The sequence below is a fragment of the Hyaena hyaena genome, unplaced genomic scaffold (genome assembly GCF_003009895.1).
Source record: "Hyaena hyaena isolate Hyena2069 unplaced genomic scaffold, ASM300989v1 scaffold_187, whole genome shotgun sequence".
NCBI lineage: Eukaryota > Metazoa > Chordata > Mammalia > Carnivora > Hyaenidae > Hyaena > Hyaena hyaena.
In genome coordinates, this window is record NW_024080820.1 from 820,614 (window position 1) to 842,707 (window position 22,094).

The 22,094-nt window shown below is 39.1% G+C and overlaps 1 protein-coding gene across 2 annotated transcripts in view; it reads right to left on the minus strand.

Moving 5' to 3' along the window:
• The window catches only part of TXK (TXK tyrosine kinase), a 65,963-nt gene that overhangs the window by 14,110 nt on the left and 29,759 nt on the right, over positions 1-22,094 (minus strand). For both annotated transcript variants that reach the window (XM_039241097.1, XM_039241096.1), the window contains 4 exons: positions 17,517-17,571; positions 7,860-7,939; positions 6,575-6,702; positions 1,046-1,120 (listed from right to left, as the gene is read on the minus strand). In XM_039241097.1, the coding sequence (XP_039097028.1) occupies positions 1,046-1,120; positions 6,575-6,702; positions 7,860-7,939; positions 17,517-17,571 (338 nt within the window). The remainder of the gene's footprint in view (positions 1-1,045; positions 1,121-6,574; positions 6,703-7,859; positions 7,940-17,516; positions 17,572-22,094) is intronic.

Consider the following 22,094-nt stretch of genomic DNA (forward strand, 5'->3'; position numbering starts at 1 on the left):
GAGTGCTGAACTTCATCAAAGTAGATGCAATATGTTCACAATGATATTATTTATGAGATAAAAACTGGTTACAAGCCAAAGAGTCATCTAAAGATGGATGGGTAAGTCCACTGTGGCATAGTCATGCATTGTCACACCACACCAATGTCACACTACCTCACAGTGGAGATGAGCCAACCACACCCAATACCATGGATGAAGAGGAAGAAGCCAATAATGTCTTATTCCATTTAGATAAAGTAGTCAAAACCAGGCAAAACTAATTGAGCTTTAGTTATGAGTTGTGCACTGTTCTATATGTTAAAAAATTGAGACATTTATTTTTTTTATTAAATAGGACCATGCTTAACCTAAATAAATTGCTAATGGCACATAACTTTTATTATATACATTGTATTTAGGGGCAGAAGAATCACCTAGGCATCTGTGATGCCCTGAAATCACTCTCCCGTATCAATGAAAAGAGAGACCCTGAGTCCTGATTACCCATTACATGATAGAATGGTGTCATCAGTTTCCCAGTATATTGATTCACACTGATGAGAGAAATGTGAGGGAATAAAGGGCCATCAAGTTACAAAGCAAAATTCTTTGGCTCTTATTTATTCTTGATAGATTTGCAAAAATACATTTCCTAGAAAATGGTTCAAATCAAACTTTCTACAAGTTCTATTTTTAAAAGGTGAAGAGGAGACAGTTAGCAGCTCTTCTTAGCAGGTCTCTTGGGAAGCAGTCATTTCCCAGCTACCCTTGTACCCAGAGAGCAGTAACTCAAACATCCAAATAAAAAGAATTCTAATTTATCACTAGAGCGCCTGCTAATGTAAAATGAAATTTGAAGTAAAATCGAAACAGTTCTTTCCAAAGTTTAACTTGCTCTTATGAGATGCATATACTTCACTATCTCAGAAGGAGGATTTCAACTTTGAGAAGAAACCTTTCTAGGTATCTCAGAAAAGTGAAGAATTTAAAGAACGTTGAGGGTACTTGGGGGAGATTCTTTACTGGATTTGATGTTGCACTTGAGTACATGTGCATACTTTACCATAGCTAAAACCAGCCGTGGCTGGCAAACAGCTGCCCATCAGTCCAACTGGGTAGCGGAGACGGGTCATGAGACCTGGGAAGGAAGAGGAATCGGCATCTCAAGACTTGTTACTGATATAAAAGAAAAAAAAAAAAGAAGTATACTAGAAGACAGTGCCCTTCTCCCAATAAATTAGGCAAAAAAGCATTCTATATCAGTCTATTTGCTTATTTCCCCCATTTTCATAAAATAATATTTGTACATTGGACACACATTTTAAAATCCAAGAGAATTTAAACATGAAGATCTCACAAAATGTTAGCAGCCAGAGATATATCATTATCATTCTGGTCAACACCTTTGCAAAACCCTCTATATTTGCACTTGAAAGCACGTACACACACAACACGTTTCACAGAAAAGTAAAAGTTTTGCTATAAGTTTTTGCACTCAATATATCATTGGCATATGTTAATAACTATAAATAGAGCTTAAAGTTATTTCCAAAATTTCACTATTATAAAATATGCTGTCTGTTTTTGAACACAAACTTTCATGTACGTCTCAAATTATTGCCTTGGAAATTTGATTTCTTGATCAAAGCATGTATAAAAAATTGTACTAATTCATTCAACCACCAGCAGTATTTAAGTGACCCATTTCCTGACCCTAATATTCGAGATTTTTTTCTCTAAATATCATGGTTGAGTAAATGAGGCCTCTTTTGATTGGGCCCACATGGACCCAATTGGGTCCATCAATTTCATTTAGTTCAACAAGCATTAATTATTTATTCCTTCAACCAATGTTTATTTGGGGCCTGTTTGGTGCCAATCATTAGCTAACTGGTGGGAGACAGCAGTGACTAAGACAGTGATGTTCTCTGCTCCCATGGAGCTTGCATTTTAGTGGGGGAAGAGAAAATAAAGTACATGCACACACAAGAAAAAGGAGAAGATGAGGAGTAGACGCAGAGTACATAAAATAGAGCTTCTATAGAGTAGGTGCTCAGGGAAGACCCTTCTGACAAGATGACAGCTGTGCTGACATTAATCGACAAGGAACCATCTTACAGAGATTAGGAGGAAGAACATTCCAGGCAGATGGAACAGCATGTGCAAAGGCTGGAAGACAGAAACGAACTTGGCCAGTGTAAAAACAGAAAGAAGCATCACTAAGTGCTACTGTGTGCAAGACACTCTTCTAGGTAGAACTCAGAGACAGATGGTAGCTAGATTTACTGTGCTGATCACTTTGTTATTTATATAAATATTAAATCGTTATGTTACACAATTGAATATACTACTGTTTGGTAACCACACTTCAATAAAACAAGTTTCTAATAACTGAGAAGAAATAGAAGGAGGAAGAGGAGGAGGAGGTGGGAAGAGGAGGAAAGAGCTATCTCTTAGGAGAATGCAAACATTCTTGAAACCCCTACATTTCCAGCCCCTGTAACGGACAGAAGGATGATACCATCATCTGAGACAGACAACAGGAAGAGGAGCAGGTTTGGAGGGAAAGCAGTGTTTAAGATGAAGAGATCCAGTTCGTCACTGAAGTTCAGGGCCTGTGGGACTGCAAGGACCTGGGACTACCAGGCAGAAGAATTCTGCAAAGGGAAATGTCTAGGGTGAGAAGAGAAGTGATCAGGGACCGATCCCTGCAGACACCAATGTTTAAAGAAGAGTAGAAGTAAGACTCCTTGGGAAGACCTATAAGGAATGTCTGAGCTCAAGAACAAGAAAGGGCAGGGTCAAAGAATCTGGGAAGCAGGGTGTTTCAAGGGGTGACACCGTCAAATAGAGCAGAGAGGGCTGGAAAATGTAAGAACTAAAAAGCATCACCCTGTAGGTCAGTATGGGGATCACTGGTAAAGTACAGGGTGATGAACACCGAAGCCAGATTGCAGATGTTTAAAAAGTAAATGGAAGGGCGCCTGGGTGGTTCAGTCTGTTGAGCATCTGACTTTTGATTTCAGCTCAGGTCATGATGTCTGGTCATGAGATTGAGCCCCATGTCAGACTCCATGCTGGGTGTGGCACCTGCTTAAGATTCTCTCTTTCCCTCTGCCCTCTGCCCCTCCCCTGCTCATACTCTTGGCTCTCTCTTTCTCTCTCTCTCTTTCAAAAAGAAAAAAGCAAATGGAAATGAGCAAGAGGAGACCATAGATGTGGACACATTTTTCCAAAAAGCATGACTTCGAAGAGCAATGATTAAAAGAAGAACAAAAGGCCCAAGGAAGGGCTTTGGGTTGTTTGCCTTTTGAATAATAAAGTCTTATGCATGTTTCCAGGCTAAAGAGAAAAGTTCAGAGGAAATGGAAGAGATACAGGAGAAAAAGGAAGGGACATGGTGGTTGGTCCCAGCAGGAGAGGAATGGAGGCTCGGCCTGACCACTCCTGGAGGGAATGAGGTGAGGAGGGGTAAGCCTAAGGGAGCTCCTGGTCTGCTGGCTTCAGTTTTCTTTTTTTTCTTTTTTTTAAATGTTTTTATTTATTTCTAGGAGAGAGAGAGAGAGACAGCGTGAGCAGGGGAGGGTCAGAGAGAGAGAGAGAGTCACAGACTGAAACAGGCTCCAGGCTCCGAGCTGGCAGTCAGCACAGAGCCCGACACGGGGCCCGAACCCACGAACAGCAAGATCATGACCCAAGCGAAAGTCGGACGCTTAACCGACTAAGCCACCCAGGCGCCCCTGGGTTCAGTTTTCTTAATGAAGTGGACAGCTAGGGATTTGCTGACAGGGCAGTGGATAATATTGGAAAGGAGTCTTGAGGAGAATGGTAGAACTTTGAAGAGAGAGCTGGAAAGGATATTTACCAGGGACCCTGAAGACTTAGTTTAGGTTAGAGCCTTCATCAAGTTGGGGCTCTATACCACATGATCCAAATAAGGAACATAACGAGGAATTTCTTTAAGACCCTAACACCTCCCTCTAATTTCAAAGTTCTTATTTGCTAAACATTTTTATTCTGTGATTTACTACCAGTGGTTTAATGATAGTCTATCACTCTGACAGAAAGAAGTCTGTCACTCTCTTTGCACTGTCCTTACTTCTGGGAAAGAGATGGACTGTCATGAACTAAATTGACCAGAAGTCAGCATGTAGACAGGACAGTCACAGGCTCTGACTCACAGCCTTTTCTGAAACTGAGCTCTCCAAACTACCCTCCAATGATATAGCTTGTCTCTTTCTGGAGGATACACCAGTCATTTATTGCAGACTGTGGAGTCAGGGGCTTCAATGGCTCCAATTGTTTCAAAGATTTTTTGAGTTCAGATCTCAGCACAATTATTAACTATGTAATCTTAAGTACAACTCATCCCTCCATTTCCTCACCTGTAAGATCGAGAGACTAACAGAACCTATTTCGCAGGATTGTTCTGAAGATTAAATAATATTATATATCATTATATATATACATATATAATTATTAAAAATAATTTAAAAACAAATATACATGAAAGCACTCAGAGCGGGGATTGGCCCAAATTAAGTCTTGGGTAAACATCAGCTATTTCTGGGTTCCCATGTCTTTCCCTTTATCATCCTTCTTTTCTTGTTTTCTTATATCTTTTTTACTTCCTTTTCTCAACAGCAGCCATTGTTGTAAGTTTTGCTTTTCTTTTTGTTTTGTTTGATCTTTTAAAAATGATCTGCATGGAGGAGGGCCCTTGTTGGGATGAGCACTGGGTGCTGTATGGAAACCAGTCTGACAAAAAACTATTCAAGAAAAAAATAATAATAAAAAAATAAAAGTGATCTGTTTGGTATTTTATACATTATAAGTATAATAATATTAATTGACAAGGAACCATCTTATAAAGATTAGGAGGAAGAACATTCCAGGCGGATGGAACAGCATGTGCAAAGGCTGGAAGACAGAAATGAACTTTCTGTAAATTCAATTTATGTACATTCATTTATGTGCATTCAAACAAAAATACCAAACCCTAAAGCAGTCTCTAAGGCAGAAAATAAAAGTTTCCCTTGCCTCAGTGTCATTCCCCAGAGGTGAGCATTAACTTTGTAATCTGTTATAATCTTGTTAGTTTAAAAATTATTACATAAAATTTAACAGAATTTTTCTAGGCACACAACATGTTTACACTTTTTTTTACAAAAGTGGGACTATATTCTCATAGACTGCTTTGCAATTTTTCTCTCTTTACTAAACAACTTATCACTAACATCTTCTCATGTCAGCACATCCTGATCTACCTTAGTATTTTTTTTTTAACCTCACCACCTTAACCACTCTGTTGCTCAAATTTTTTCTTTGAAGGGAAGGGAAACAGGAGTATAAAGAAAAAAACCTCAGAACTGATCTCCTTATTCTAAGGGTTTCCATCTCTAGACACATATATGTCCTCCCTGGCCCCGCTCAGACTCACTGCTACTTCCTCTCTAACCAAACTCCCAGTGACCATCTAAAATATCTATGCAGACTCATCCCATAAGTGGATAAAATTTTCCTTGGATTTATTCTTGATAATTATTAATTTTTATTTATTTTTTTATGTTTATTTATTTTTGAGAGAGACAGTGTGAGCGGGGGAGGGGCAGATAGAGAGGGAGATACAGAATCTGAAGCAGGCTCCAGGCTCTGAGCTGGCTGTCAGCACAGAGCCCGACGCGGGGCTCAAACCCATGAACTGTGAGATCATGACCTGAGCCGAAGTCGGACACTTAACCAACTGAGCCACCCAGGCGCCCCACTCCTGATATTTCGAACTACTGTGATGGAAAAGTGGCCGCTTTCCAAAAGGGATTTTTTTTTTTATCAACACAACTTTTCATGAGAGAAATCTTTAAAAAGTCTGTATGACAAGAAGCCAAAACAACATGAAAAATTACAGTGGGTTCCAAATTCTATAACGTTGAGGTACGAAGATTCCTCTACGAGTTCAAAGTGGTCCCGTACAGGTTGGGTGAAGGCTGAAGGCCAGAGCTGTGATTGTAATTGTGGTGGAGCTTTCTGGAATCCTGCATCTTTCCATAGATGATAAGTTTGCAAAAATAGCAACTATTGCAAACAACACCTAGGGAAGGGGGTTCAGTGATGCCTCTGCTTTATTTAAGGCAAGTTGTAACGGAAAGGCTGCATCCTATATAATTTTTTCTGTTCTCCAAATAAGAAAGAACAGAGAATGAGATATTAAAGAGTAATTTTCTATGCAACTGAAGTTGAGAGCAAATTTATGGGGGCAAAGAGAAGGAAGCATCATTTTTCAGGATATTTGAAATTCTATTACATTCAGCCATATGTAAATTTCAGGAACAAATGTACTGAAAATTAGATTGCCTTTTGTTTCTCTGCCACCTTTCATTTTTCTAACGTGGCAGAAATGTAAAACATCAACTTACCTCTTGTCCCCTGACTACAAAAACAAAGAAGCATCAGTGAGGAGAACTGTTCAGGACACAGGTTGTATTTTAGGCTCTTACAGGGGTATTTGCTCCTGTTAAGTGCCTGAGGCCACAGATGCACTGCCTGCCTGGGGCCTGGCTCGCTGACTCTCCCAGCCTCGCTGCTCCTGACTTACCTGCTGCATTGTGTTGGTGATACCAGACCAACTCGGGAATTGATTGAAAGAGGTGTCTTTCAGCCACGTACCACTGTCCCAAGTCATTCTTTTTAATCTGATAATGTTTGATGGTAGCCTCCATATTTCTACAATCAATAAAATGTCAGTTAACAAACAAGCAAAAGATCGCTTTGGAACGAAGTCAGTTCATTAAGCAACAGGACTCCACCTCTAAAACTTTTATACTATTAACACCATACACTGCAGAGAGGGTTAGACTCAACAGGGGCCTCGCTACCCCTGGGTAAATTCCATAGCTATCTTATTGGAGTTTTAGATTCGGACATAACTTCAGCCAAAGTCGTCTAGTTGACAACTCCAGTGTCCAAAAAAAAGGAGGGCCCACTAGGGACACTTATAAGTATTTGCTGAATATCAAGTATCAGTTCAATGAGTGAATAAATGCACTTTGAGGATGTAAGGAGATAGGAAACAAAGAAGGGAAGAAAGCCGATAGAGGCTGTATTGAGCAGGTTTGCTATGAGCTGCTAGGGCTCTGGGAAGCTATGAGAGACTGTGAAACACATCTGAGAATTGTCCCACTAAAGTGCAAAGCCGCTGAGGGGCTAATCTTCCGTTCCTCGCTGATAGAGTGTCACTCCTAGGATGCTAAGTCTCAGGGACTTCCAATCTACCCATGGGGACCATGAGTTCCCACCGCCAGAGAACATCTTCAGGCAGAAAGGGAAGCTTGCTGAGTGCAGGGGAAGTCTCTACAGCTAAACGCCAAGGTACACCAACGTATAGGAGAAAAGCATCACCAGCGTCTGCTGCAACTAAGCCAACTGCCTCACGGTTGAGAAAAGGAGATGGGAGAAGTCACATAACTTATCCAAAGTCACACACAGAGCTTGTTAGGGACGCAACTTGAATGTGATTAGTTATGCTAACTTCCAGGCCAGCAATCTTCTATGCTGAGATTTCACTTTCTCCATGTGACAGTGTCTCTGGAAGACAGACTGTTATCTCTAAAGTGAACAAAATCACAATCGCTTACCTTCCAGCTCAAGGGTGCCTAGGTGGCTCCGTTGGTTAAGCGTCTGACTCTTGATTTCGGCTCAGGTCATGATCTCAGAGTTCATGAGTTTGAGCCCCACATTGGGCTCTGTGCTATTAGTACAAAATTCTTGGAATTCTCTCTCTCCTTCTCTTTCTGCCCCTCCCCCTCATGCATATGCATGTGCTCTCCTCCCCCCTCTCAAAAATAAATAAATAAACATTTTTAAAAATCCCAATTGCTTACCTTCTGGCTCTTATAAACACAGAAATTGTGTAGGATCCCAAATGTCTTGAATCTCTGACAATAAATGCCCCTTCTTTAGACTGCAAAACAAGACATTGTGTGTGCAAGTTTATTCTTCATTAGGAAGAAAGACAAACCTACATCTCAGGAACAAAATCCAAACCATACTGACTTACTATAAGTGGATAAAATTGTTTTCACAAATGTACGCAATCTTATCTCCCTTAAGTCACACTTATAACATAATTTGTAGTATATGTAAATATATATAAGTCGCATCTATATAATTGGGCCAAGAATTTGTAATGTATGAGTATTTTTACAACTTTGTGCCTGATTTTTCTAAGAAAAATTCTGCATTTGACAACCACGTTCCTCACCATTTAGTTATTTTTTGTTATATTGGTCAAAATAATAGATAAAAATAGCTGATGAATAGGAAGCACTCGAAGACAGTTTGACAGGTTGTATTTTGGAAGAAAAGGAACAACACGGCCGGTGGGGTGAGGGAAGCAGGGAGAAAGACATCTGGAAAAGTAGGTGATGGGAAAAGTAAGCAGAATCCATGGTGGGGATGGAAGGAGAATAAGCTTTGAGGGAGTCTGGAGAGAAGATCGGGGGAACCATTGTAGTTGCTACCAGAAGACAAGAGAGATGAGAAGAGAGTCGGCAGGAGAGAAGAATATCGTAAGTTTGACGTTAGGTTATGAATTGGATTCCGACTGACAGCCATCCTCTGGAAAACTCCAATACAGCGCTGTAAATTGGTTTCAAATGACTTCGAATGTTGTACTGTTTGGTTTGGGCTGTTTGTTTGGTATCGTAAAAGTTTTCACCTTTACTGAGTGTTACACTTGCGGAGAGGGAAATATCTCAGAAGCCTGCAAAAGCCGTGAAAGTTTACACTTACGAAGTGTCAATAAGTTGCTTGAGAACTGCCCAAACCAAACACCATGGTGTGACCCTCAGGGTGAACACAATACATCAAGCAGAGTCTTCTCTTCCTTCTAGATGCTTACCAGGGAACAAGCCTCATTTTCTGGTCATATGTTTAAACCAAAACTCTCGGGGCACCCGGGTGGCTCAGTCGGCTGAGTGTCTGAGTTCGGCCCAGGTCACAATCTCGTGGTTCACGAGTTCAAGCCCCCTGTTGGGCTCTGTGCTGACAGCTCAGAGCCTGGAGCCTGCTTCCCATGTCTCCCCCCCTCTCTCTGCCCCTCCCCAGTTCACTCTCTCTCCCAAAAATAAAAACATTAAAAAATTTTTAAACCAAAAAATCTCATAACCATTTAAAAGAATAAATATCGGGGCGCCTGGGTGGCTTAGTCGGTTAAGCGTCCGACTTTCGCTTAGGTCATGATCTCGCAGTTCGTGGGTTCGGGCCCCGCGTCGGGCTCTGTGCTGACTGCCAGCTCAGAGCCTGGAGCCTGTTTCAGTCTGTGACTCCCTCTCTCTCTGACCCTCCCCTGCTCACACTGTCTCTCTCTCTCTCCTAGAAATAAATAAAAACATTAAAAAATTTTTAATTAAAAAAAAAAAATAAATAAAAGAATAAATATCTAGAGGCACCTGGGTGGCTCAGTCAGTTAAGCATCTGACTTCAGCTCAAGTCATGATCTCATGGTTCGTGAGTTTGAGCCCCACATAAAGCTCTGTGCTGACAGCTCAGAGCCTGGAGCCTGCTTCAGATTCTGTGTCTCCTTCTCTCTCTGCCCCCCATCTCCCTCTCACGCTCTGTCTCTCTCAAAAATAAGCATTTAAAAACTTTTTAAATAATAAAAATCTACCTTTTATTGAAGTCCTACCATGTTCAAGGATTGTGTTACATAGCATAGGGGACAAAGATGTAAAAGACTAAGAGATAAAAAGCAAAGTTGTATGCACAGTATATATATGCATATATAACATGCATGTAATAAAGTTGTACATGTAGAGACCTCCTCTTCACAGTGGAAAGAGAACAAACAGCAGTCATGGCAACAAAGCAATAAAAGTAGAAATTAATAACAAGCTCCAAAGGAGACAGCGTCTACTAGGTAAAGTTCTCTTTGATATAACTCAAGGAAATCCAAATACAGCTAGAAAATAATAAGAAAACACTACATATCAGAACCTCTGCTATTCAATCCAAACAGTATTCAGTCTAATTATTTATATCAATAAATGAAGGAAATACAAAAATAAATGTATCCACCTCAAGAATTTAGGATAAGAACCAAGTAAAGAAAGAAATGAATAAAGACAAGAGCAGAAAAGAATAAACTCTAAAGGCAAAAGTATAATTAGAGACAGCAATTAAATTCAAAATCTGGTTATATGGGGAAAAACAATGAAATGCATAAATTGCTAACCCATGCAACCAATAAATAATGGGGAAAATCTATCAAAAAATAAGCCACAGGATCTAGAAAAAAAAAAGAACCATCTTGAACTTGAATGAAGTGAGTAATTAACTAGCAAAACATAAAATTCATCAAAATTGATTCCAGACTATCTACAAATGTTAATGGACCTCCTGAAAGTGAAAATGGATGAGGTTTTAGAAGAGCTGCAACATTAAAAACGCCACAGTGACAAACTGTAATGTTGCACGATCCCAGAGCATATGAAAAGAAGAAAGACTTCTCAATTTTGATACAAAATGGGTTTACAATCAACATCAACACAGCAAAGACTGTGCACAAAAGGGAAAATTACTAACAAGTATCACTTGGGTCCACACAAAGATCCTACCCAAATATTAACACACTGAGTCCAATAGCACAAGGGAACAATAACACACCATGTCTCAGAGGGATTACATACAGGAATGCAAAAAAACTTCAGTATTAGGGATTTTGTTCATATAATTCATCCTATTAATAGATCTGAGGAGAAAAATCCCATGAACATCACCGTAGACGTTGAAAGGGCATTTGAAAATTACAATTTCTAGTATCAGCTTTCTTTAAACTCTTGGTAAAATAGTAATATATATATGTACTTCCTGAACAAAATAGCCCTTATTTACCTTAGTCCCAAGTCCAGCATTAAGCTTCCTATGGAAATCATTCCAACTAAGATCAGAAAAAAGAAATGCCCACTGTCAGCACTGGTACTTAATGCTGTTCTGAGATAGCAGCTAATGCAACTAAATGAGAGGCAAAACCAAAACCAAACCAAACTAAAAAAGAAAGAAAGAAAGAAATACTGCATTAAATTGTAAAAGAGGGAGGGCACCTGCTTCGCTCATTTGGTTGAGCACCCGACTCTTGATTTCAGTTCAGGTCATGACCCAAAGGTCATGGGTTTGAGCCTTGTGTCAGGCTCCACAATGAGTGTGTAGCCTGCTTAAGCTCCCCTCTCTCTCCCTCTTCCCCTCGCCCCTGCTTGCTCACGCACACTCTCTCAAAAACAAAAATTGTTTTAATTAAAATAAATTGTGAAAGAGAATTTAAAATTATCACTGTTTGTGGTTGGTAAGATTCTCTACCCGAAATGCAGGAAAACCAACTAAAAATCTACTACAAATTTTTTTTTAATTCACCAAAGTCATCAGTTACAAAATTAATTCACAGAACTCAAGAGTTTTCACAGGTAAAAAAAAATACACTCATTTACAGTAGCAACAATAACAAAAAAATACCTTAAAATAAACTTAAATTTGCAAGAGCTATATGAAGAAAAATTTTAAGTGCTCCTAAAGAATACAAAGATGTTTCCTCCTCTCATTAGGTTTTCAATCCATCCAAGATTTATTTTTGCTTGAAGTAGGGACCTAATTTTAATGTTTTCTAGATGAATAATTAATATAGGGGTCCCAGAACAAATCAGTCCCCGAACCACACAGATTTGTAATGCCCAAACAATTTTCCCCAGATTGCTCTGTAAATTTAATGCATCAGTAGGAAGCTTTTTTAAACTAGGCAAAGTAATTATGAAGTTCATACATATAAAACGTATCTTCAGAATATTTCTGACAAAGAATAATGAGGGAGGTGAGCCACACCAAAGAAAGCCTCAGTATTTAAAACAGATAAAGGCAGGGGCGCCTGGGTGGCTGAGTCGGTTAAGCGTCCGACTTTTGCTTAGGTCATGATCTCGCGGTTCGTGGGTTCGAGCCCCGCGTCGGGCTCTGTGCTGACTGCCGGCTCAGAGCCTGGAGCCTGTTTCAGTCTGTAATTCCCTCTCTCTCTGACTCTCCCCTGCTCACGCTGTCTCTCTCTCTCTCTGTCCTAGAAATAAATAAAAACATTTAAAAAAAATAAAATAAAACAGATAAAGGCATCACATAAATTGACAAGTGGGTCAACAAAAGCAAGTAGTAAATCCAGACCTAGTGCAACACAGGAGTTGTGTTTAGGATGAGAGTGGCATCTCAAATCAATGCAGAAAAGGTAAACACTTGCTAACCAACCAGAAAAACAATAAAATCAGATCATAACTTATTCTATGTCAGAAATAATTATAAATCAATCAGACATGCATACATTAAAAATAAAACCACTAAGATAATCAAGAAACATGGGAATTTTTTTTTTTTAATAAAAGCTTGGAGGGGGTAAGATGATTCTAACCTGACACAAAATTTCTAGCTTTACAAAAATCTGTCTGATATATTCAAACACATAAAATTCAAAAACTATTCATGGCAAAAGATAATATTACAACAGAAAAACTGGGAAAAGTGTTGCCATATATCATAAAGAGCTAATTTCCTTAATACAGCTACAGAGGTCCTACAAATTGTGAAGAAAGCATTTTTTTAAAAAGCCAACTGAAAATTTTGCAAATGATACAAACAGAAATGGAGAGACAAAATGTATAAAATTTCATATATACGGAGATGCTTAGCATTCCTAGGGTAAGAGAAATGTAGCTGAGGGGCACCTGGGTGGCTTGGTCAGGTAAGCGCCCGACTTTGGCCCAGGTCATGATCTCACAGTTCATGGGTTTGAGCCCCGTGTAGGACTCTGCTGACAGCTCAGAGCCCGCAGCCTGCTTCAGACTCTGTGTCTATCTCTCTGCCCTTCCCCCGCTCATGCTCGCTCTCTCAAAAGTAAATAGACATTAAAATTTTTTTAATACAAATAATTTTAAAAAGAGAAAAATATAGTGGAAACCTATATGGAAATGAGATGTCAGAGAACATAGATCCATACGTTTCACTAAACACTTGCTGGAAAGGTTGTGGGGGAAATAAGCACCATTTACTGAAATTAGAAATGTACATTCCCTTTGACCCAGAATTTCTACCTTGGGGGATTTATCCTGCATAAATGCTCATAAAAGTTGTATACTACTTAGATTTTAATTAAATTTCTTAAATAAATTGTGATACGTCCAAAGTAAGAAATACTATGCAGGTGTAGAATGCATGAGGACACGTGAAAGATTCCTTCCCAATGTATATTGTTAAATGAGACAAGTAATGTACACAAGAGTATATATGTTACTATTTGTGTAAAAATAATGCTATAAGAAAGTATATTTCTATTTGTGTATGTATTAAGTATTTCTGAAAAAGCACAAAATAAACTAATAATAGAAGTTTGTCTTTGGAGAAGAGGATCGGTGACCTGGGGACAAGGATGGAAGAAAACTTCAGAATCTTTTGATTTTTAAACCATATGAACATACTGTCTGTTGAAATATGACACAGATAAAATGATAAGGTATTTCTATAAAAGTATATGCAATACATTTGAAAATAAATATAAAATAGGCAATTCTTCACATAAATATAAATTATCAAACATCACAAGAAAGAAAGGAAATTAAATCAGTAATCAAATATCTGATAGAGCAGCCTGTCCAAACTATTGTATAAGAGATATGCGCAACTTCAAGAACAAGTAACTTGTATTCAATATCAACTATTTTAAAGACTGGAAAAAGAGACAAAACCTCATGTCCTAATTCATTTTATGATGGTAGTATAGCCTTTATACTAAAACTAGACAAAGAGACTGGGAAATTAGAAGTCATCCCTCATGACCTTGTAACATGAGACCACTTAATTAGACTACATGCTTGTGTATTACCATATATGGGAGACAAAGAAGTAAAAAAAAATACATTAAGAAACTATGCCACGTGGCTTTCGGGGCTCAGTTCTTTGGCTACAAACCCAACTGAGCAGAGCCAGCAAAAATAAAGTTACTTCCTGGAAAGAAAAGCCTCGGTGTCACGACCGAGAATCCTGCTACATGTATATTTTTTTAAATGCCTCGTGACCAGGGCACCTGGGTGGCTCAATCAAGCATATAACTCTAGGTTTCATGACTTTGAGCTCCATGTTATGCCATGCGTTGACGGTGCAGAGCCTACTTGGGATTCTCTCTCTCTCCCTCTGTTTCTGCCCCTCCCGTGCTCACACCATCTCTGTCTCTCTCAAAATAAATAAATAAACTTAAAAAAAAAATTTAAATGCCTCATGACCATTAGGATTTAATCCAGATACATTAAAAAACAAATATAAAATATATAAATTATAAAAATAGTTTAAGATCTACGGAAAAAATATGTATATATTTTCAAATATCCACACACATAACACACATACACACGCATTTTAGATTAAGACCTAAGTATGCAAAGCAAATCTTTAAAGCATTTAAAAAATATATATAAATTCCCTTTTTTACTTCAGGAGAGAAAAGAATTTATTGTACCAAAAAAAGAAACAAGGAGAGAGATCATAAAAATGGAAAAAATTGACATTAACACATTTTAACATGTAAAATAAGAAAAGAACATGAAAAAAGTTTTAAGCCAGAAATTAGAAGAATATAGTGGTAACATAAAAGACTGGTTTTCAGAATATACTTTTAAATACATATTAACCAGTGGAAAAAGCAAACAACACTGTAATATAGAAAAATGAGCAATGGATATTAGCAGCCATGTAACAGCAGAGGATGCCCAACACACACATGAAAATCATTCAATGGAACTGTTTATCAAGGAAATGCACATTTTAAAATATACATACAGGGGACGCCTGGCTACCTCAGTCAATTAAGTACCTAACTTCAGCTTGGGTCATGATCGCACAGCTCATGAGTTTGAGCCCCACGTCAGGGTCTGTGTCAGATTCTGTGTCTCCCTCTCTCTCTCTCTGCCCCTCTCCCACTCGCACTCTGTCTCCCTCTCTCAAAAATAAACGTTAAAAATTTTTTTAATTAGGGGCGCCTGGGTGGCTTAGTCGGTTAAGCGTCCGACTTTCGCTTAGGTCATGATCTCGCGGTTCGTGGGTTCGAGCCCCGCGTCGGGCTCTGTGCTGACTGCCAGCTCAGAGCCTGGAGCCTGTTTCAGAGTCTGTGACTCCCTCTCTCTCTGACCCTCCCCTGCTCACGCTGTCTCTCTCTCTCTCTCCTAGAAATAAATAAAACATTAAAAAAAAATTTAAAAAAATACATTTAAAAAAAATTTTTAATTAAAAAAATATATGTGTATATATATACAATTTCTCAATGAATTGGACAAAAGTATGAAGCTACCAACTGTTGGCAAGAATGTAGGGAGCCAGTTTCTCATTTGTTGTTAGAGTATAACAACTTAGCACAAGTGCTTTGAATCATGATTTCAAAATATCTTGTAATGATAAATCCGCACATAGACTCTGACCAGATCATTTCTGGGTATAAGGAGAGAAACACTTGCCCTTGGGTACAAGATGATCTGCACAAGAAAGTTCTTAACAGTGCTGTTCATAATGCTAAGAAGTTAAAAACAATTTGAATGTTTTTTTAATACGTTTTGGTATACTCATAATGAAGTAGTATACAGCAGTTAAAGGACTGTGTTTGATCTTTATGTACCCATGTGAAAAAAAACAGAAATACAATGTTTCATTAAAAATTGGGGCGCCTCAGGGTGCCTGGGTGGCTTAGTCAGTTAAGCGTCTGACTTCAGCTCGGGTCATGATCACATGGTTTGTGGATTCGAGCCCTGTGACAGGCTTTGTGCTGACAGCTAGCTCAGAGCCTGGAGCCTACTTCTGATTCTGTATCTCCCTCTCTCTCTGACCCTCCCCTGCTCACACTGACTCTCTCTCTCTCTCTCTCTCTCTCAGAAATAAAACATTAAAAAAATTTTATAACAAAAATTGGGGCACCTGGGTAGATCAGTCAGTTAACCATCCGATTTCAGCTCAGGTCATGATCTCACAGTTTGTGTGTTCAAGCCCCGCATCTGGCTCTGTGCTGACAGCTCAGAGCCTGGAGCCTATTTCAGATTATGTGTCTTCCTCTCTCTCTTCCTTCCCCTGCTCATGCTCTCCATCTCTCAAAAATAAATAAACGTTAAAAAATTTTTTAAAAATCAACATACATATGATCTCCCTTATGTCAAATGTTAAAACACATAAAATAACACTACAGGTTGTTTATGCACATATATATGATAAAAATATAAGCACATGGACACAATGGGAACACACCCTTCTACTGGAGAGCGGGCAGGGATGAAACAGATGAGGGAAGGGATGGGTTTCAGTTGTATCTGCAGTGTTTTATTTTGTTAAAGAAAGTTATGGCCTAAAGTTGCCATTTGTGATATCTGGGTTATGGGTGGGAGCGGGGGGCGGGGGGGAGGGCGGGAAGGGGCTGTGCAATTAGCTGTTCTAGTCTTTGTAGGGAGGTGAGACCCTGGCTCTGTTGTGACTTCCTCTCAGCTGCAGAAGCTCTCAGTCTGACCCTGCCCAGCCCCTGTGATCTTGCGACCATATGACCTGCGACTAACTTACTTCCTATGGACCTGCTAGAGACCTTGGCTGCTCCAGTTCTGCCTACTGACATCACTTTACAGAAGTCCACCTGCCGCCACCATGCCAGAAGAGCACTGCACTTGCTGCCACGCCCCCTTTCCTCCTAGCCGTGGAAGCCAGGCCTGACCTCCAACCTCCAATCACTGCCCGAGACTGAGTCTGTGTCCTCAAACTCTGTCTATCCCCCTGCTAGGAACTGGACCTTTGCTGTGTCCTGAGCCATTCCTGGCATTGACTTTTTAATTACAGAACTGATTCTTTCTCACTCATATTTCTAGATTTCCTCAACATCCGACAGCGGTACAAAATGACACACACACCTCTTCCCTAGTTTCTAGGTTTGACTCTACATTTGCCCACAGTTCATACTTACCGTCCTTTGGAAACTGCGTGCACTTTTGTTTTGTTTTGACCTAAAAGAGCAGTTTTGATCTGAGTTTGATATTTTGCACCCCCCAATCTTCCTTCTGTTCCCAAAGAACAAAGAAAAAGCAGCACTGTGTATTTTTCTATATTTGTGTTTTTAAGAAGCCTTAGCTAAGCTTATGAAGACAGAGTGTCTATTTTGCTGCCTGAGACACAAAGGCATATAGGCAATTCAAATATAGACTCTTCTGGCAGAATGCACGTGGGAGCGAATGAGCAGTTTCAGTATGGTGGAGTTGAAATCATTTAAGGAACAAAATATTACCAAAATGACAATGAAAGTCCATGAAAAACATGATCTGATACAAATACATCTGCTTTACAGCTTATCAGAAAATGTGCAGTAGAGCTAAAGTTGTAGTAATTTTAGAACGGTAAAGAACAGGAAGAAAAAACTTTCTAGTTGGGTCACATCTTCATCATGCACATCTCTCCAAAATTCTGAAAATATTCACAAGTTATTCATAAATAAACTGAGTTACCTCTTGTCTCAAAATGCGTTCTGCCTGATTTCTGGTAATGTTTCTATGATACCACCTGTAAAGGCAACAAAAACACTTTAAAAATGTTATATTCCATTTTTTTATTACTGAAGAAAAATCCCTTCGTTTCCTTCATTACTAAAAACTTTACTCCAGAACTAATCTTAGGGAGTTGAGTGCTTTTTTTCATTCCAATAAACAACAACATGCTATTATGTGTCATTGATTTAGGGTAATACAGTTCTATTAATTGTAAGCCAAAATCTAATTTATTCTATCATATCTTAATTCCACTTTCTGACACATAGTATATGATTTTGAGTGATTTAATCTCCTGAAAATTTCCATGAAAGGTATATGGTTAAGAAGGTATCATCTTCAATAAACATTTACTGAGCATTGGTAGACAAACTAAAAAATACCCATTTCTTTTTTCGTTCTTGGGAACTTCTATTTGCATGCTTTTATATATGCTGTGTTACCTTTCCTAGATTAAAACTCACTCTGACCCAACTGATCCCCCCTGCTAAGTATGTTAGCTTGTAGTGAAGTTAGTGGTTTAATAACGTAAATGGAACAACTAAGTATGTTGCTCTGTTCCACACACTCTCCTGTTCGCCCCCCCACCCCCCATACTAAGGTTCGGCCACACTGGGATTCTCACTTTCCTCAAATCCACCAAGCCCCTTTCTGCCTCCTGTCTTGCTATTTCCTCTGTATGAGACACTATCATTAAATGTATAAGAACTACTCATAGGAAATATAGTTAAGAAAGAGTATAATTGAAACCTATAGTTTGGTATGACATGACCTAGTCGGTAAGCAAATGTTGTACAGGAAAGAGAGAGGAAATGGTAGAAAAAGTGAGAGAGGGAAAAAATGGAAAAGCTTTCATTTAAAATAAGGTTTTTAAAAAGGAGTTAATGTAATATTACCAGAAATGCTATTTTTGTGGACAGCGGAAGGAAGAATGCATACGTAACCATGCACTGAGTCACAGGGGCGGGGGGCGGGGGGGGGAGGCCAAGTGGTGGCCACATGAAACTGCTATGTCTGACTTTGAGGATGGAGCCCATCATATCATGGGGACTTCCCCTAACCTGCAGTAGTAAAAAGCTACCAATAAATTGGAATGGTCAGGCATAAAACATACTAAGGGCCTCACGTTGAAAATGAACTTTAAAAAAGATGAAGCATAGAGAAGGGAGAATGATAATAGGTGATTGTAGACAAAGTAATTGGACTACTTATCACCAGTGGGAACAAGAGTTAACTGTGATGTGAAACTGTGAATATCATACAGTACTTTTTAATGAATTCAGTATTTTTTAAGGAATTTCAGGATGAGTCTGAGACCTCTTTGTGTAGAAAGAAGAAATTTTCTCAAAATGAATGAGACAGAGTTAAAGACCCAGGGGATGAGTTTAAAGGTGCCCCCACTGACTAATTTGTGAAATTTGGGGCTAAAAGGAAAACAATGATTATCACTCACTAAAATACATTGAGGCTATGAAAAGCCAAGACTTCATAATGATACTCACAAAGGGAAAAGTTTATATAAATTGTTTTTTTCTAAATGTTGCTCACTTGCTATCACATTGGTGTTAATTTTGTTGTTTCATACTTATTTGTTATAGTGATACATGTAAGTGAATATAGTAATTTCGCTTAAATATAAATTAAAAATTCATCCATGTGTGGATGTCATTAGAATGACTTCAAAGAGGGGCACCTGGGTGGCTCAGTTAGTCAAGCGTCTGACTTCAGCTCAGGTCATGACCTTGTGGTTCATGAGTTCAAGCCCCGCATCAGGCTCTGCTGACAGCTGGGTGCCTGGAGCCTGTGTCTCCCTCTCTCTCTGCCCCTCCCCTACTTGCGCAATGTCTCTCTCTCTCTCAGTAATAAAACAAAACGTTAAACAAATTTTAATTTAAAAAAGAATGACTTCAAAGTAGTAACAGAAGAGCCAGATAGAAGTATATGATGAATTTAAGATCCTTTAAAATAATGCAGAATTTTATCAGTCAGAAAAGAGATTAGATGGATGAGACATAGAAGAATATGTCTTCTACCGTGGGGGCACGGTATTTCAGAATTTCATCTGGTTAAATCAGACATTGAAAGAAGAGTTCTGTGGGGTGTTTTAATAGGTAAGGCTGCAACTCTTATATCTAGACAACGCTGATTGTAAAACTCAACCGGAATGATGTGGACAGTGGGCTTGGGGTAGAGCTTTTACCAACATACAAAAAACATCCAAAAATAAAAAAAGAAAAGCCATCCAGCATGTCCTACTGTTGCTGAGTACAAACATCTCATATACACATAAGCTTCAGGTACCCCGTTCCAATCTCTGAATCAACAAATAACAATGTTGTGGTCTTGAGTTTCCAACCTAAAAACCCTATTAGACCTAAGAAGGCAAAGCTGCTTCTCTTAGTGATTTTCTAGCCCTGAGAAGATTAAGCATTCCGTAGAAAGATAATGAAATAAATCAGACTTATACTTCTGTAAAATTCAGAATAAGCAATATGCTTGATATTTATTTATTTTAATTTTAAAAATTTGTAATGTTTTATTTACTTTTGAGAGAGAGAGAGAGAGGCAGTGTGAGCAGGGGACAGTCAGAGAGAGAGGGAGACACAGAATTCAAAACAGGCTCCAGGCTCTGAGCTGGCTGTCAGCACAGAGCTCGACGCGGGGCTCGAACCCACAAACCGTGAGATCATGACCTGAGCCGAAGTTGGACTCTTAACCAACTGAGCCACCCAGGTGCCCCACAATATGCTTGATTTTTAAAGATTCTACCATTTTAAGGGGTGCCTGGGTGGTTAAGTCAGTTAAGCCTCTGACTCTTGATTTCAGCTCAGGTCATGATCTCATGGTTCATGAGTACGAGCCCCATGTTGTCGGGCTCTGCACCGATAGCCCAGAGCCTGCTTAGGAATCTCTCTCTCCCTCTCTCTCTGCCCCTCCTCTGATCACACGCAGATGCCCACATGCACGCGCACTCTCCCTCTCTCTCAAAGCAAATAAATAATCATTAAAAAATTTAAAATAGCTATAATTTTAAGTGAATCTCACATAGTAGGTTTTTGCCTCTGGTTTCAAATGCGTAATTAATTTTTAACTTACAATTTGAAATTTACGCAAATTTGACTTTTTAAAATGATGTTTGTACGGGTAACAGAACTTGGCTTACCACATTTAAGTTTAATTTCTTAGACTTCCAGGGTCATATGTGGACTTACAAAGGGCTACTAAAAATTGCAAATTTGCCCTGTCAGGCATGTACAATGTTTAAACAGAAAATTGGATTTATTCAGTCTAGTAATGCAAGTGAAATGTTTCAGGAAATTTCATTAACTGAGCTTATAAAAGAGCTGCTTGTTTAAGGACACTGTGTGTCGAGTTTGAATTACTCCTTTAGATCTGTAAACAATATATCAAGATTTGCAAGTTAAATTTGAAGGCTTACTGAAAACCAGGTTTTCACATTGTAATGTTGATAGTTTGGATATTAAGTTAAAACCAAAGCAGCCATAAATATTTCAGAGTATAAAGATTCCCGAGACGTCAAAGGCCCACACAAACAGAAGCATTCCTTCCCCCCTCCAGCCCTGAGGACTTCCTCCTACCTTTAGACCTCAAGTCACTTCCTTATGAGGTCTTCCCAACCCCACGCTCTCATCTAAATTATATCCCCTTTACCACTGATTTGTCCCAGTGTCCATACTGTTCCTTCCAAAGGCCAAAATTTGAAATTTTATACTTGTGAATCTGAGGTTGGGTAATGTCTACTCCCCCCCATAAAACTGTAGGTTCTGTGAACAGGGACTGCTTCTACGCCTTCCATGTTGTATCTCCAGGGCCTAGAGCAGCTAACGTCTGGTACATCAGAAGTGTACAGTCAGTAAAGATTGAATAGGGTGAAGTGACTCAGTGCCTAAAGTAACGATGAAATGTAGTACATCTCTGAGAGCAGGCAACCTAAAATTCTCTTCCTGTTAGCTTCAGAGTTCCAGAATGTATCAAGTATTTACTATGTCCTATATGAGATAGGTATTATGGTTCTCAGTTTTCATAGCATGTAGAGGTTTACAGACGTTCGGTAACTTTGCCCAGAGGCCAAGCATTAGTCAGAGGTGCTGTCGGGATTTGAACCCAGATTTCTCCAGTTTCTTTCATTTTTTAAAGATTTATTCATTTTTGAGAGAGAGAGAGAGCAGGGTGGGCAGGGGCAGAGAGAGAGAGGGAGACACAGAATCTGAAGCAAGCTCCAGGCTCTGAGCTGTCAGCACAGAGCCCAGCCTAATGCCAGCCTCGAACCTACACACTGGGAGATCATGACCTGAGCTGAAGCTGGACACTCAACAGACTGGGCCTCCCAGGTGCCCCATAGATTTCTCCAGTTTCAAAGCCCACAGCACACTATTTCCAACTAAAGCAGTAATCTCTACACAGTTATTAGAACAGTGCTTGGCATTTAGTAAGTGGTTGATATATTTTAATGATTTATATTGATAATTACTATATCTATATGTTAATAAACTCCTTTAAAAAGAAACAGGAACAATT